Here is a 17,688-nt window from a genome sequence, read left to right as displayed (position 1 = left end):
AGAGAAAATGTTAAGTTCGTTCGATTTTCTTGAACAAACAAAATATAATTGAGGTTTTTTGAACGGTTTGAAAACTTCGTTGGACTGGCAAGTTATTTTTACCATTTAAAAATCATATTGGTTAACTCAGTCAAGAGTCCTTGACTCCTTGTATGCAAAAATGATATGATTGTGGTTTTTCCTTATTTAACCTGGGACTTTATTTTCTGAAACAGATTCTGCAAAATACATGCCATGATGCCAATATTACCAAGTGAGTTAAAAACTACCACAAGTTTGAACATTGACGTAAGCAACAACAAATGTCTACTTTTTCGGAGTTCTTTGATAACACCTAAAAAGAGGTAAATGCGATCCTCACCAATCCGTCCTACAGCCATCATAGAAAGTAACTCACAATGTCTGCAAAGCTAATAATTAACACTTAGAAATTATGATTAACTTGAGAAAATGTAATCAACAGGTTTGATCCCATTCTCTTAAGAGTTAAGATAGTGAAATTATGGATACAAACAGACATGATGGAAATAACAGCTACAGATGTACAAATATCCATTACATGTAAGCTAAAATGTTCAAAAGTCTAGATTTGATTAAAGTGAAGATGGCTCAGTTCGAACCATACCTGTCGAAAGACCTTAACAATTAGATCATGATATCCATCACAATTTAATGTCAAATAACAAGACAAAAGTTCCTCAAGCTCTTCTGGTTTCCTAATTCGTTTCTCCATTATCATTTCTATCATCGAGTCTCTGAAATCCTGCTCTGGATGAAATGAAGTTTTCACAATGGCAAAACTACCAAGACTGGTCCTGAATGCATCTTCAGTCACTCTCTCCTTTGTCTTCATCAATGGTTTATTCATGTCTTCAAGAGCTTTGATCTTACATGCAGCCTTAGCAATTGTTCTTGGAGAATGACATTTGACGTTACCACCATGCTTTCTGCTTATATGAAAAGATTTCCGATGGTTCTGATCGTTTGACTTGATCTCATTGATTTTCATGTTTTTCACCTTCTGCCATTCTTCCTCCAATTTTGGATCTTCGAAAGTGCAATCTTCTGGAGACTTACGAAAATCTTCATCTGCATCGCCACTGATCAAATTTCTTATTTTTGTTTGGTCAAAGATCATGTTACCGGAGCTTCCATAACCTACCGGAGAAACATTGAGTTTGTTATCTGAACTACACAAACTCTCGTCACCTTCATCATTTTCTTTCCCAAATGAAAGCCTCCAGTAAAAACCATCACTATTTGAACATTGCTTTGGTAATGGAATGTGGTTTGCTTTCGTTTTGCAGTCTGAAGATTCAGGTTCTGGTTGGCGTCCTTCACATCCTTTTGTGTTCTTGAACCTTGAAATCCATAATTTGGAGAAGACATTTGAGGTTGAAGAAGACACCGTTTGGCTGGTTTTCTTTCTACCCGATTTCTTCATTTTGATCAAACCCAAATTCGTTATCTTGATTTGGAAGGTTTGATGTGTGAGTTTTAGTGAAAAGGAGTTGGCGGTGGACGGTTAGAGATATCGATAGTGGGGAAGTGGCCATTTGGAGGTGGTTTATTTTATGGAGTCGTGGTTAATGAATCATGATTGCTATGCTATCTTTCAAGTTCAAACGCAAAGGCCCGCCATAGATCTTGTGAGCAGGCACTTTCTTTCTTCTTTTCATATTTAGATGGGTCCTACACCTCTACTTTTGCTGTCATGCTATTCTAAATTGGAGGGGACCAATTTTTTTTTTTTTTTTGTCCTTTAATTCTCAGAAAGTGTGGTTGTGTTTGTTGGACTGAATTACAAGTGTTTGCTAAGTTGAGTAGTGGATATATCTCAATATTATTATTTCATTCCCTTCGAATTATTATTTTATATATATATATATATATATATAATTGTATTTTTAACTATGTCCATATATTTACTAATATCTATACAGGAAGGTTAAAGCGAGAACAATTATGAAATTCAGAACACGATAACAGTTCTAGGACACATATTTCTTTTTGCCGTAAAACCCTCATGCGCATCGAGACGACGGAGGAATTTAATATTCATATGAAAATATAAAACTAAGTATAATCTCGCATATTTTAAATCTGCCGCTTAAATGCTGAAAGCGTACAGAGAAGAAAATAACAAATAATATTCATATATGAATAAGGGAGGAGGGGGTCATTTCCTCCCAACCTACTCAACCTACTGTCATATCAGTTTTTCTCATTCATTTTTCTTCATCTTTCTCAACCCATAACACACGGAAACCCTATCTTTTTCAACCCACTCAACCTATTCAATTAAAAAAAATACAAAACAATCAAGGTAAAATCTTAATTAGCAATAGAGTTACTGCCGGTACCACTCCCTCTTCAGCAGGTTGTTTAATTAATTGGTTTCACTAACCCACTTCATCCTCTCTCTCTCTCTCATTTTCTCTTGTACCATGTGTTTTAAGACTTGTACCTTAGTTGTTTTGTATTTTTTTTTAAATTGAGTGGGTTGAGTGAGTTGAGAAATCTAGGATTTCCATGCGTTATGAGTTGGAAAAAATGAAGTAAAAAGAGAGACAAAAACTGATGTTACAGTGGGTTAAGAGGGTTGGGAGGTAATGACTTCCTCCTTCCTAAGTATATTCATATATGAATAATCACTAGACACATACTTATTCATATATAAATATACTTATGCATATATGAATCTCCGCCATCGTCACCTAACACCTCTGTCACCCATCAACACCACCACCGCCACTGCCACCACCACATCCGCCACCAACCGCCACATACGCATCTATGAATAATTAGGTGTGAATAGACACTGACTTATTCATATATTAATATACTTATATATGAATATATGAATATGCTTATTCATATATTAATATTATCTGTTCCGTCGTCCTGATACACTATAACGTTTAAGCGGCAGATTCGAAATATGTGAGAAATAGTTATTTTGAAAAACTAAAGCTAATTTATTTTTCAAAAAATTATTTTAGGTTGTTATTTTTGACAAATTAAAAACTAGTTTATATTAATGTTTTTTAAGACAAAATCTCAAAAAATATCTTTGTGGTTGTCAAAAATCTCAAATATGGTCTCTATGGTCCAAAAAAGTTTGGTGATGCAACATTGGTCCAATTTTCGATACCTTGTATGGTTTTGGTGCCTATGATTAACATTTTTGTATAGTTTTGGACCAAACCCAACCTAAAATGACAAATATACCCTTTTGAATTTTATTTATTTATTTTCTTATTTTTTTCATTAAAAAAACATCACTCACCCAACTCTCTCTCTCTCTCTCTCTCTCTCTTTCTCTCTCTCTCTCTCTCTCTCTCTCTCTCACTCATGCTACATTAGTCTTTTCAGCTTCTCATTCTCATAAAAAAATACCAACATCGTCACCACCGATCAACAAAGAGGAGTCGTGTCGCCGCCATCCTCGCCAGAACCATCACCATCCTCGTCGGAACTACAATCATCCTTGTCGGAATCATCATCTTTAGATAGCAATGTCGTCGTCACAATCGTCTGAAAAACACACCTCTTGGTTTGTCACTACCATCCACTATCACATTTATTGCCACCACCATCCGCCTTTAACTACGTCTATCTTCACCTATATTTTTCCCACCTTCATCTCCGCCCATAAACCATTCCATAAACGATCAGAAGCCCTTATCTAATCCGTTAAATACATCGATCTGTATATTTTGGCACCGAAAATCATCGGTCGCCGCGAGGTCAGTGGGGTTGTAATGCACACCTCCTTCCTTGTTGGAACGTCGCCTCCTCACCAAAACATTGACATTAGGGTTTGTAGGTGTGATGCGAAGATGAACATATCTTGGAAGGGTTTTAGGTCTGGAAATGAAGAAGAGGAGGCTTCAGATCTGGTGACGAATATGGGGAGGTTTCTGATGGCTTTCAGATAAGGCAACAGAGAAAGAGAGGCTTCAGATGATGATGATGATGATGATGAGGCTTCTGAAAACCCTATCTCCAACGAGAAGGGCGGCGGTTTCGACGGTCCAAATCTCTAACACCATCTAATGATCAGAAGGCACCGATGAACATTGTTTGGGTAGGGACGACTCTGATGGATTCCGGTTGTGGACAACGGTGGGGGGAGGTAGTGGCGTCTAGCAGCGACGGTGATTTTTTTCCGGTGGTGGAGGCTGAAAACAAGTGTCTTAACAATGGGTGCTGAAAATGTTTTAGGTTTAGGTGGTGGAGAGAGAGAGAGAGAGAGAGAGAGAGAGGGAGAGAGAGAGACTTTTGTAATTTAATAAAAACATTAAAAACTCTATAAATTAATATTTATAGGATCATCAAAATTTATTAATTAAAAATGTTACCAATTACTCGATAAATTAATAACTAATAATTTTATGTATACCTAATATTTTATTAACTTATAATGAAATACTTAATTTACAAAACCTTTAACTTCACTTAATTATTGTACAACTAGGTTTAAATCCGTGGAAACCATAGTTGAAAAAAAAATACTAATTAGAATTCCAAATCGTAATTAATGACTCATCGAATATGTGCAAAAAGATTATTAATTTACAAATATAGAAATTTTGTATATAACTTTATTATGATTAGTTAAAATTAACATATGCATTGTTATGAATATTTGATCTACGTTCTATATGTGTACATATTTAATAAAATCATGATTGTGTACAATACAATATAAATTTGAATACAATGACTGAATTGAAGAATAGGTAGGTAGTTTTAAGGAAAAAATCAATATTATACAAAAATAACAAAAAGATAATTATAAATCATAAATTTCCAAAATGTTCTTTTGATAAAACGTTGGATGTAATAGTTCCTCGTTGTAAAATGTTTCCTTGGACAAAATAAAATAACGTAGATACAAACTATCGTAATGATTAATCATAAATTTGCAAAAACTTATTTTTATATAACAATGGATGTTTTGTTCATGAATATATCAATAATTATTTTTAATTATTTTGTAAAGTACAAAATGGGTATTAAGTTTTCCACATAAAACACAACATCATTACAACTATTGTAAGAAATTTAGGCAAAAATATTAATAAATACATTCAATTATTGTTTCAAAACTTCTACTTTTATGATATAACACTTCTCAGCGCTTTTATTAGTTTATTATTCACAATGAGTAATTAAGAAAATATATTCTTGAGTATGATTTTAAAACACAAATTTATTAGTATATTCGAATGAAATGAAAATTTTAAGGTTTTTTCTTCTAAACATTCAAATTCACTGTGGATTACTTTGATATGTTTACTTTTAATCAAAAAATTGGAACTTTGGAATTTAAATTTTATTGGTTAAATGAAAGAAAACAACCGATATTGATAATTTTAAATATATACGATACAACGGAACACACACACCGAGGCAAACATGAGAATAATTTTCTTTTTATTTTTTTATTGGAAACACACATATGGTCAAATTCATACACAATTATAACCTTGTAATTTCAAAGCACCATGTATAAAAAGAAAAAAAGAACGAAATAAAGTTAGAAAAAGGAAATAGAATTCAAAGTAAGATGTTATATCAGACTTTAAAATTAAAGTACATAGCTATATATTGCATTTAGCCCATGATCGGACTAACGCTAGAAAGAGTAATGTACACACACAGTCAAATACTTACATGATTATAACATTGCATTTAATAACTTAAGAAGTAAATGCTTATATCACCACTAATTTTGGAATCATTTTTCAATCTTAATCTCAAGTCTATGGAGGAAATGATGAATCATTGATGTAAGTTGCATCTAATATTGTGCATCTGAAAGTTAATGCATCCATAACTAATTTTTACATCTGAAGTCCACAGAAAGGGCAAACATAAGGAAGATGACTACAAATGGAAATTTTAATGTGAAAAGTCAACCATTTAAGTACTTGATGGTAGTTGCTTTTCGTTTTTAGTATGATGCATTAAAGTATCCCAAGAAAATACATATCCGAAAGACAGTTAGTTGACATGGATGCCACCAACTTCATATGAACTTCAAAACTCATCTGATATATTGAAATGAAAGCAGTAGGCCATGGATTTTGAAGAAAATGTAACTGTCATCGTATAATCCGTGTCTATATCCAATACTTTACTCTTATTAGCTTTCTCCAATTTTGAATTACTTTTACTTATAATGTCCTCTATTGTAGAAATTTTGATAATAATCTCATAAATCAAATCAACAAACCAATATGTCCTAAAGAAGAATACGCGAGTGATTAGTGATGGAAAGATGATTTCTATAAACTTAGGCTACCAAATAGAGTATAATTAGAAATTAATCACCAATGTATGCTTCCCCTTTATAAACAAAATAAGAAAAAGAACTTGATTTGACTTAGGCTTTTTAGACTCTATAGGTGTAGTCGGTGGTTGAAAAAGGTTCAAAGAATAGAGAAAATCAAATCACTGGAGAAGAAGATACAGATAAAGTAGTACATCGGAAGAGGGGAATAAACCGATTTCGAGCATCTCCATCTTGATATCCAACTGTTCAACATTATTGTTGCATCGAGGCAGACTAATAAAGAACACCAATGACACCATATGGGAGGGTTTGAATTGCAACACCAAAAAACTTGTCGGATTTCATAAATAAAATCAATAATCATGTATATTAAGTAATGAAATCAGTAACCGTGTATATGCTGATCTCTTGAAAACAGATAGCTGATTTTATGTGAGCTAGTTATCAAATTGAATAGAGAAGGTGTCTAAATTATAACAAAAATTTGAAATTGGACTGATATATGGTATCAATCAATAAATCTGGACTAATTACCTCGTAATTAACAGCATTTCATTTGAAATTTAAATTCTAGAAATGTTAGACCTTTGAAGACAGTTAATAGAAACGTAGAGGGATTTGGACAAGGGTATATAATAGTTGAAGGGCAATTTAGGAACTTCACTTTGAAACATTGAGCGGTAAAATAAGCTTGGGGGAGGGTTGAGGATATGCCACATGGCATTAGAGGTACTATTTTATTAGATAGGTAGATTGCATGTATGTATACATATCAAATGAAGAGTCCAATTTGAAAGACTTTCAGTGTCCCATCTTTTTATGATTCATGTGTTCAATGTAATACTTTATGAATATTAAAACATATTTTTCTATATATATAAAATATCAAGATATGCTAACACAAACAGTTCATACATACAAAATCACTTCCCATCTTTAAGGTGTGAAAAGAAAAACAATAACGACCGACGAGAATCGAAGAGGATTATGTAAAACACAAAAAGAATAATGATAATCCAAATCTCACTTAGAAGGAATTGCAAGAGTGGGTTCTTAGTAACTATGATTAGTAGGTGTGTCAAGCGATAATTAATATCGAATACAATTAAGCAGCCACTAAAGTAGCAAAGATGTATTGAACCACCCATAAGAAAATATAGTTGCATAGTTTTTGACTAATGAATAAATTATTGAGAGCGTTATTGAAACTAACGAAGATGATGAAGTTGATGAAGAAAGATTTACCATGGATCCCCAACGAAGCTATAAAAGCGACAATTACATTGAATAGTTTATTGTTGGGTTATGAGATAACAATATCAAAAAAAAATTATTAGGCTAGAGGGTGTGGTTATAGTAGTTTATTGTTGGGCTATGAGATAACAATATCAAAAAATTCTTAGAGTAATAAGGCTGGAGGGTGTGGTTATCTTTTATATTTCACTTTTTCTATGTCACCTTAACGCTGCCTCATTTCCCCTCACTACTCAAAAACTAGAAAATTATTGCATTTTACTTCACCTCATTTTTTTCACAATAAAATTATTCGAATTTAAAAACCAAATGTAATAAATAATTCAAATAAAATAAAATATAGTTAGTACATAGAAAATTAATAAAAAACATAATATTTTATTACTTGGAAATAGAAAAGTATATAACTGAAATATATATATATATATATATATATATATATATATATATATATATATATATATATATAAAACGAAGTATGATATCAATTCTACTGGAAATATTTTTTCATGATCTTATCCTTCATCCTCAAAACCATCTGGAAGTCGTCTCCCAAAATATGATCGATAATTTCCATAAAAAAAACCCATGTCTTCTATGCGTTGTTTTTACTCGTGTGCCTTTTCTTTTGTGACCAATTATTTCATTTCAAATGCTAAACATTTAGAGAAATTCAAGTTATATTGTTTGAAGCTCATAAACATTTTCCTCATTTCCTCCGAATCGCTATTGAATCCGAGGAATTTGAAGAAGAACCCTCCCCTTCCATTTTGTTATGTCCCTACCCATAGGGGAAGCAATTTCTTCTAACTCGAGTTCGTCATCTTCATTCAAATCTAACCCGACACGAGCATCAAAAGAAGTTGTGTAACTGCTTGACGATGCTTTCGTTCTCTTTCTTCAATCTCCTTCAGCTAATTTAGCTTCAAATTCTTTCCATTTCGGACTATGCAAAAAAACTTTCCAAGGTTCATTAAGTTTGAATTGCTTCTCGTTTTTATCCTCGTGAAACAACTGATAAACCTCTTGAAGAATTTATTCATCACTTTGACCACTATTCCTTCAGAGTTTTAGGTTGTTGTACATCCCGTTAATCTTCATAACATTCTTTGTGATTTCTAGAATCTTTAAATTCAATTGATGTTTAATAATTAATAAACTTTTAATTATTTAATTATATATATATATATATATATATATATATATATATATATATATATATATATATATATATATATATATATATATATATATAAGGTGTATTTTAAAACTTTCCAAAATACAAGGTTTAAATTAAATTTTCGAAATTAAGGAATTAACTTAATTTAAAATAAATCAATTATGTTTTTGATTTTTATCTTTTAATTAATCAAATAATTAAATATAATTAAAACATAAGGATAATACACAAATTCAAGATAAGGGTATCTTATTAGAAAAGATAATTATTCAGTTTTATACAATTAAAAATTATCTAAAGTAATTATCCTAATCTATTTATGAATTAGGCAGAAAACCGATTTTAGCTGATCTGATGGTCCACCATGTCGTGGTAGACAATTATCATGTCGTGGTGGAACGAAAAAGAACACAAACCTGCAGATCATCACGTCTTGGTGGAAAAACACCACGTCGTTATGGGGCGACAGAATGACAATTATGTATTCCTCTTTTGGGTTTTGTTCAAGCTCAAGCAATGTACATTTAATTGTTAGCCAACCGTACGATTTGATACCACTAATGCATTTTACATGTATTAACGTAGATAAATCATTAACACTTTAGGGTACATGCAACCTAAAGATCTAAGTCATAACACTATTGATGTAACATTCTATTGAACAATAAGAACACACTAACCCAAGGTAATTTCAAAATTTGTAGAAGGAACAACATACCTTTTGATTGTTTTAGTAAACAATGAAGAATCCTTTCTTCAATAACTTAGAAGCTAGCACTACAAGTGTCATGTATCTGATGTTTCCCACCCAACACTAGCAACAAGAAACTTTAGGTGATGATTTTCGGCCTTCTTTAGAGTAGGAGGAGTGGTTGACCGAAAATTGAAGGCTAGTGTCATTATATAGTGCAACTTGGAAACCCTAGGTAACCCTAAATGACTAAAATAATATTTATTCAATTTGGTAATTATCCAGCTTCCTATTTATCTGCAAGGAATATTCCAAATACCCTGAAATACCCTAATTTCATCCACCTCCTTCCAATGAAGGTTCTGGACTCTTTCTTGTTCAACGACTGAAACAATTGCACTTTAACCATTGTACTTTTAATTAAAACAATTAATCCCAAAATTAATCTAATTAATTTCCGATTAATTATTAATTAAATATTACTATTTCTAATTAATATATTATTTTCATAACATATTAATAAATTCATTTATTGCTATTTGTTAATAATATAATAAATCAATAAATTTGTCTCTCCCTCTAAAAGTCATCATGTTCAATTACTAGGTTTGAGGGCAACCCAAAAGGACTTTGCTAATAATTCAAGATTATACTAATTCAGTTATTGGCTTAGACACCTAACCCAACATTGCATCACTAGTATCCTAAACCACAGACCCATCAACTTACCCTAGTTTATTACAAGCCGTAAGGCTTCTAGTCATAAAGCTATGCCAATTAAAAAAATTCTCAGTATCATCAAAGTTAGCAGACTCATTTTTAGTATTATGTGACAACCGTCAAATTTCGGTCAATTCAAAGTCAACAAGTCAAACCGGTCAACTCCAATAACCCTTGTATGCTAAGGTTTACGTTATGTAATCACTATACAATTCGCTATTTTAATGAGAAATCATCATTTGGAAAGTTCATGTGTTTGATTTTCCTTAGCCTTAACAAGTGCTAAACAACGAACCAAAGCGATAAAACACTATTGCACAATCATCGGGGTTGTGTACGACACTAAAACACAGTTTAATGGGGTTTACGAACCTTGCGTTGTGAAGCCGGACACTCAAATTAATCACAAACGAAACCTCTCTAAATCGTTTTCACTCTATCTCTTTCTATTTGAAATCTCTCCCAAATCTCTCCCAAATCTCTCTCAAAAGTTACTTTAACTTTTTGTAATCATTTGGGTCATCTCGACCCTTAACCGGGTCAAAAATCGCTTGAAACGGGGTAAAAACGAGTAAAATAGCTTTAAGGATCCGAAACCGAAGCTTCTGGACCGAAGCCTCGCATCCGAAGCCTCGCATCTGAGGCCTCTGATCCGAAGCCTCGCATCCGAAGGTCCGAAGTCTCGCAGACAGCTCCTTTTTACCGGTTTTTCGACTACGACTTCGTTTTAACTTCGTTTTTCATTATTTTAACGTGGGATTTTCACCCAAAACTTTATTTTATAAACTAAGGCCCCAAAATATATAAATCTCCAGGGTTTTTATAAAATATATTAAAAGAATTGGTGATTGAACTAATTATTGAGGGAATATTTGCTTTTCCTTAATTTATGGCAAAAGCAAACCACTACCACCTCACTCTATGATTAGCCACTCTTTCCCACTACCCCTTGTCTCCTTAGTGGACCTTTACAGCCAATCTCCAGCTCTTCCCACGTTCTAAGAGCTGGAGGATTGATCCTCTCTCCTCATTCTCCATAAAACTCTTTCATTCTACACTTAGCAACCAAGAACACTCTCCAAAATTCTCTCATCTTTTCTCTTAACTTCAAGAACTTCAAGGCTTTCTCCAGGGATTTCTTTCTTCAATTAGTAAGTATCTTCATCATTCACATAATTATTAAACTCCATTCTACTCAAATCATTGATATCTTACACAAGTTCCATCTTATTCGGTGTTAGATTCTCGAATCATCAAGACATCTTCTTAGTGTTCTTGAGTTGAACACTTCCTCTCTCTCACTTTCATCTACTGAAACCACATAAGGTGAGTTCATACCCATACATTTACATGTTTTTCTTAAGTTTTAAGGGGGGAATACAAGTAAAATCATCAAGAACACAATTAAACTTTTTCTAACAGATTGCATCAGAAAAGATGGACGTTAATCACGGACTGTTTTGGTCAAATTAAAAATTTTAGTTTTCAAAACTGTTTCAGGTGCAAGTATTTCAAACTCTTAGCTTTAAAATGACTACTTGCACATCTCCAAATGATTTTTCTACAATTAATGGTGATTTTTAGAAAACTGCCTGTCATTTCAGAGGCAAACCCGGACCAGTCTGTGATTATGAACCTTTTCACCTCTGTTAGAGATCACTAAAAATCATGATTAAATTTACTAACAAACTAGACTCATATTCCAAACTCTCAAAATTTGCGGATTTGGATTTAGAGCTTTGATGATTTTTCTATAAATTTTCTAAGAACGGTAACATAAACTGTTTTTAACGAAAAGTTGCTGTTAATTTCATTTCACCTTGTAACATGTTGAGCAAGGTGTATATCTTTATGTGATTATATGTTACTGCAATATATGACATTTTATCTTAATATTTAGACACACATCAGTTTACAAATGGATTTGGTCATAAAAAATATAAAGAATAACAAGTGATTATAATCAAAGTACAATCGATACATTCAAACATTAAATAAACTATTTTGAATATAGTTTGCATACATTACCACGTACTACCCTTGGTTGATAAACTATAATAGGTATAGTTTATGATACATTACATAACACATACATTTAAAAAGGGTACATTTATACAAAGGATATTTTCATTAAGCAAGGTACGGCCATACGGTACCAAGTTTTCATAACACGTAATTCCGTTAATGACTTTGTGAGACATTTACTTCAAATTACCATTAAGTCCTGTATTGTAACCAGAGTCTCCTTGAGGGAGAGCGTGATACTTGTGTATAGATCTATATTGGGTTTGACAAACCCACACCTAAACTGCATGCAACAGTTAGACCGATAGGTCTGGGGTGACAAATGTCATAACATTTCCGACGCCTGAAGAACGTCGTTTTAGGCAACCTTGGTCATAGTATGGTTATAATAAACTCACATAAAGTATTAACAAACATTGGAATTTACGGGAACTTCATTAAAATTTAACGAGTTTATGTCGATTTAAACTTGCATTGTTTTACTATAAATATGACAAATTACTTGTACATTTCGGTCTTTGGGTTTTAAGACTACATTTACACATTAAGGAAAATATTGGATTTTTCTAACACAAATACTACTTTTACAAACGAAAGGCTTTTAATAATACCAAACAGAAGCTTATGAACTCACCAACCTTTGTGTTGACACTTTTTCAAACAACTTGTATTCTCAGGAAATCATTAAACAGGTAATCAAGTGCTTTTGAGGATGGGACGCTAAGGCGTCTACTATTTCATATTTTATCAACATATTGTGATTGATTCGTAAACATGTAATTCATACAATGATGTAATTTTTTTTCAATTATATATATGTTGGTTGTGTTTGCTTGAATTACTATTACAATTGCTGTTATGATACTATACATGAAGTCCTCCACCCCCGGACGTTTCCGCCATCCTTGGTTTGGGGGTGTGACAGATTGGTATCAGAGCGCAGTTTATAGTGAATTAAGTATATCAAACCACATAAGATATACAAACTATAAACACAATTGGGACTAATAGTCTCTGATTTGTGCATTTTTCAAATAAATATACTTTTAGAAAATAAATGATTTTTTTTTAAAAAGTATAAATACATGCATACATGCTCATATAGTGTCATAACTAGAAGAACATAAAATAAAAGAAGAGGAGTTGTACATTATGGGTATGCCTTGGTATATGTAAATCAAGTCTGGGAAGGATATAGCCTGATCAACTATATCTGTCCGGGAATTGACTTGCATATACCGGGGGATGGTCAGGATGGACAACAAATCTAACAAACCTAATAACAGACTACAAAGGATACTTTAAGAACTCAAAACTAAACATTTACAAATACTATAGGAGTATTTTGTGTTACTATAATAAAAATATTTTATACTTTCATTTTACCTCATAACCCAATGTATTGGGTCAATAAAAAGTATAAAATCGTATGTATCGTAAACATACCGGAAAACAACGTAATAATATACTTTATGTATAAAAGATTTCTCTCCCTATAAATACACTTTTACTAAAAGTACATTGGTTTACGACTTATGACAGAACCATGCCGCCAAGGAGAAGACCAAGACCTTCCAGCAACACAGCAACACCTCCTCCGCCGCCGCCTCCACAGTTTGATCCCACGATGTTCCAGGCTGCAGTAACAGCAGCCGTAGCGGCCGCAATGTCGCAGATAGGGACCAACGGAGCTGGTGGTTCGGGATCGGGAGCTACACACTCTAACCACGGAGACAGTACGTGGCGTGCAAAAGAGTGTTCATACAAAGACTTCACAAATGGCAAACCCGACAACTTCAATGGAAGCGGGGGAGTCATCGCTTTGATGCAATGGTTTGAAAAGACCGAAGTAGTCTTTCAGGTGTGCTCTTGCCCCGAAGCGAGCAAAGTTAAGTTCGCAGCCTTCACCTTCAACGGCCGGGCCCTTACTTGGTGGAACTGCCGGATTAAGTCACTTACTCTCGAAGTGGCTAGCTCCATAACCTGGGCAGAACTAAAAACGTTGATGATGAAGGAGTACTGCCCGAGAGGTGAAATTCAAAAGCTGGAACAAGAACTTTGGAACCTCAGGATGACGGGCTCTGACCTTGAAACCTACACCACCCGATTCAATGAATTGGCTCTCCTCTGCCCGACAATGGTTACTCCGGAGGAGAAAAAGGTGGAGCGATACCTTTGGGGATTGTCTCTCCACGTGCAAAGTAGTGTCCTGGCTTCAAATACTTTTGACAGTGCCAGGGAGCTGGCACAACAACTTGTTGACCACCGAGCCGGTCATAATACTACAACCACCACCACTGATAAGTCAAAAGGAGGAAACAACAAAAGGAAGTTCTGGAACGAAAAGAAGAGCCAACCAGCACAGGACCCCGCTAAGAAGCAACAAATTGTTGCTGTCCATGCTGCCACTAATGCTGCCACTACTGCTACCACTCCAGCACCACCGAAGCCATATGCGGGAAAACTACCTAAGTGCAACAAGTGAAACTTTCACCACAATGGTGCTTGTAGGGAGATGCACTGTAACAACTGCGACAGGAAGGGGCACACTGCTCGTTTCTGTAAAGCGCCGGCTCAACCAATCAACCAAGTCGCCAGTACGGGGGCAACCCGGACCTGCTACAACTGTGGAGACGCAGGTCACTTCAAAAGAGACTGCCCCAAAGCACAAGCCCCTAATGCTGGTGGAGTAGGAAGAGTCCTGGCAATAGGACATGGGGAAGCAGTCGAGGATCCCACGGTGGTTACCGGTACGTTTCTCCTCAATAACTCTTATGCATGCGTACTATTCGATAGTGGAGCGGAGAGGAGTTTCGTGAGCCACCAATATAAACATTTACTTGAACAAAATCCCCAATCACTAAAGGATACTTATGTAGTAGAAATGGCAAATGGGAAAGTAGAACGCACTAGCGATATATACTCAGAATGTACTCTCACTCTAGACAACCATACATTTAAAATTGACCTGATGCCAGTCACCATAAAAAGCTTCGACGTAATCATCGGGATGGATTGGTTAGTTCCTCACCGTGCCGACATTCTATGTTACGAAAGGGCCGTTCGCCTCAATCTACCAAATGACGAAACCCTTCTCATCTATGGTGACAAACCTAGTGCGAATTTACAAATCATCTCATGCATCAGAGCCCAAAAGTATCTCCGGAAGGAGTACCACGCCTTCTTAGCCCATGTAGTAGACAAGAAACAAGACGTGAAAGACATCAAAGACATCCCCGAAGTGTGTAACTTCCCGGATGTGTTCCCAGAGGATCTTCCTGGTGTACCACTCGCACGACAAGTCGATTTCAGAATTGACTTAATACCCGGAGCTACCCCCGTAGCCAGAGCTCCATACCGCCTCGCACCATCAGAAATGCAAGAGTTGTCCAGTCAGTTGAACGAGCTTTTGAGCAAAGGGTTCATCAGACCAAGCTTCTCACCTTGGGGAGCACCAGTCCTTTTTGTAAAGAAGAAGGACGGATCCTTTCGCATGTGCATCGACTATCGGGAACTAAACAAGCTCACCATCAAGAACCGATATCCTCTACCCCGAATCGATGACCTTTTCGACCAACTCCAAGGAGCAAATTTCTTCTCAAAGATCGACCTAAGGTCAGGCTACCATCAGCTACGAGTTCAAGAAGAAGATATTCCCAAAACTGCATTTAGAACTCGCTATGGGCACTACGAGTTTGTGGTGATGTCCTTCGGTTTAACAAACGCACCTGCGGTATTCATGGACCTAATGAATAGAGTGTGTCGACCCTACCTAGACAAGTTTGTAATCGTATTCATCGACGATATCTTGATCTACTCGCGAAGCGAAGAAGAGCATCGCCTACATCTACGCCAAGTGCTAGAGACACTAAGAGCGGAGAAGCTTTATGCTAAGTTCTCTAAGTGTGAATTCTGGATTAGAGAAGTGGATTTCCTTGGACATGTGGTAAGTGACAAAGGCATACATGTGGATCCCTCCAAGATCAAGGCAATCGAGAATTGGTCAGCACCCAAGACGCCAACCGAAATTCGACAGTTCCTTGGGCTTGCTGGCTACTACCGAAGATTTATACAAAACTTCTCCAAGATTGCGAAACCACTCACCACCTTGACGCAGAAAGGTGTGATATTCAAGTGGGAAAATAAACAAGAAACTGCTTTCCAAACGTTAAAACAAGCCCTATGCAGCGCACCGATCTTGTCTCTCCCAGAGGGAACCGAGGACTTCGTAGTGTACTGTGATGCTTCGAATCAAGGCCTCGGATGTGTGCTCATGCAGAGAGGGAAGGTTATCGCGTATGCATCAAGACAGCTTAAGACGCACGAGGTTAATTATACTACACACGACCTGGAATTAGGAGCAGTGGTATTCGCTTTGAAGATCTGGAGACACTACCTCTACGGCACGAAATGCACTATCTTCACTGATCACAAAAGTCTTCAGCATATCCTCAATCAGAAAGAGCTCAACATGCGACAGAGGAGATGGGTGGAGTTGCTGAATGACTACGAGTGCAAAATTCGTTATCATCCGGGCAAGGCCAATGTAGTGGCCGATGCTCTAAGCAGGAAGGAGTACTCGGGCCGCCGAGTAAAATCCTTAACAATGACAATCCATTCCCACCTGACCATACAAATCAAGGAAGCTCAACTGGAAGCTTTGAAACCAGAAAAGGTGGCAGGAGAGACATTAAGGGGAATGGATAAAAACTTAGAAGTCAAGGATGATGGAGCACGTTATATCATGAACCGGATTTGGACACCGAAGTTCGGTGGACTCCGAGATGTCGTCATGAATGAAGTACACAAGACTCGATACTCCATCCATCCCGGGTCGGATAAGATGTATCTGGACCTCAAGAAATTATACTGGTGGCCGAACATGAAAGCTGAGATTGCTACCTAAGTGAGCAAGTGCCTGACTTGCGCTAAGGTCAAAACCGAATACCAGAAACCATCTGGGCTATTACAACAGCCGGATATACCTGAGTGGAAGTGGGAACGAATAACCATGGACTTCATAACCAAGCTGCCTAAGACATCGGGCGGGCTTGACACAATATGGGTAATTGTAGACAGATTGACCAAATCAGCACACTTCCTACCAATGAAAGAAACCGACAAGATGGAGAAGCTGACTAGAACGTACATCAGAGAGATTGTACGACTCCATGGTGTGCCGATATCCATTATCTCCGATAGAGATAGTAGATTTACCTCACGTTTTTGGCAGTCTCTACAAAAATCATTGGGAACTAGGCTTGACATGAGTACGGCCTACCACCCACAAACCGACGGACAGAGCGAGCGAACCATTCAAACGTTGGAAGACATGTTAAGAGCTTATGTGATAGACTTCGGTAAAGCATGGGATACCCATCTACCGCTTATCGAATTCTCCTACAATAACAGCTATCATACTAGCATCAAAGTCGCTCCATTCGAAGCTCTTTACGGTCGCAAATGCAGATCACCCCTGTGTTGGGATGAGGTGGGGGATACACAGCTAGCTAG

General features: G+C 35.7%; 1 protein-coding gene across 1 annotated transcript; it reads right to left on the bottom strand.

Moving 5' to 3' along the window:
• Positions 1-492: 492 nt before the first annotated feature.
• On the bottom strand, positions 493-1,587 carry LOC145108968 (uncharacterized). Its single transcript, XM_079046065.1, has one exon. It carries the CDS (start codon positions 1,442-1,444, stop codon positions 584-586), a length of 861 nt encoding a protein of 286 aa, XP_078902191.1. The 5' UTR covers positions 1,445-1,587; the 3' UTR covers positions 493-583.
• Positions 1,588-17,688: the final 16,101 nt, after the last annotated feature.

Source organism: Lactuca virosa, chromosome 1 (genome assembly GCF_052849685.1).
Source record: "Lactuca virosa cultivar CGN04683 chromosome 1, Lactuca_virosa_CGN04683_v6, whole genome shotgun sequence".
NCBI lineage: Eukaryota > Viridiplantae > Streptophyta > Magnoliopsida > Asterales > Asteraceae > Lactuca > Lactuca virosa.
The sequence above is the reverse complement of the archived record's forward strand: the minus strand, read 5'-3'. Positions and strand labels throughout refer to the sequence as shown.

Coding starts and splice junctions, on each gene's coding strand:
- LOC145108968 (XM_079046065.1), bottom strand. CDS start 1,444: ATGAAGAAATCGGGTAGAAAGAAAACCAGCCAAACGGTGTCTTCTTCA.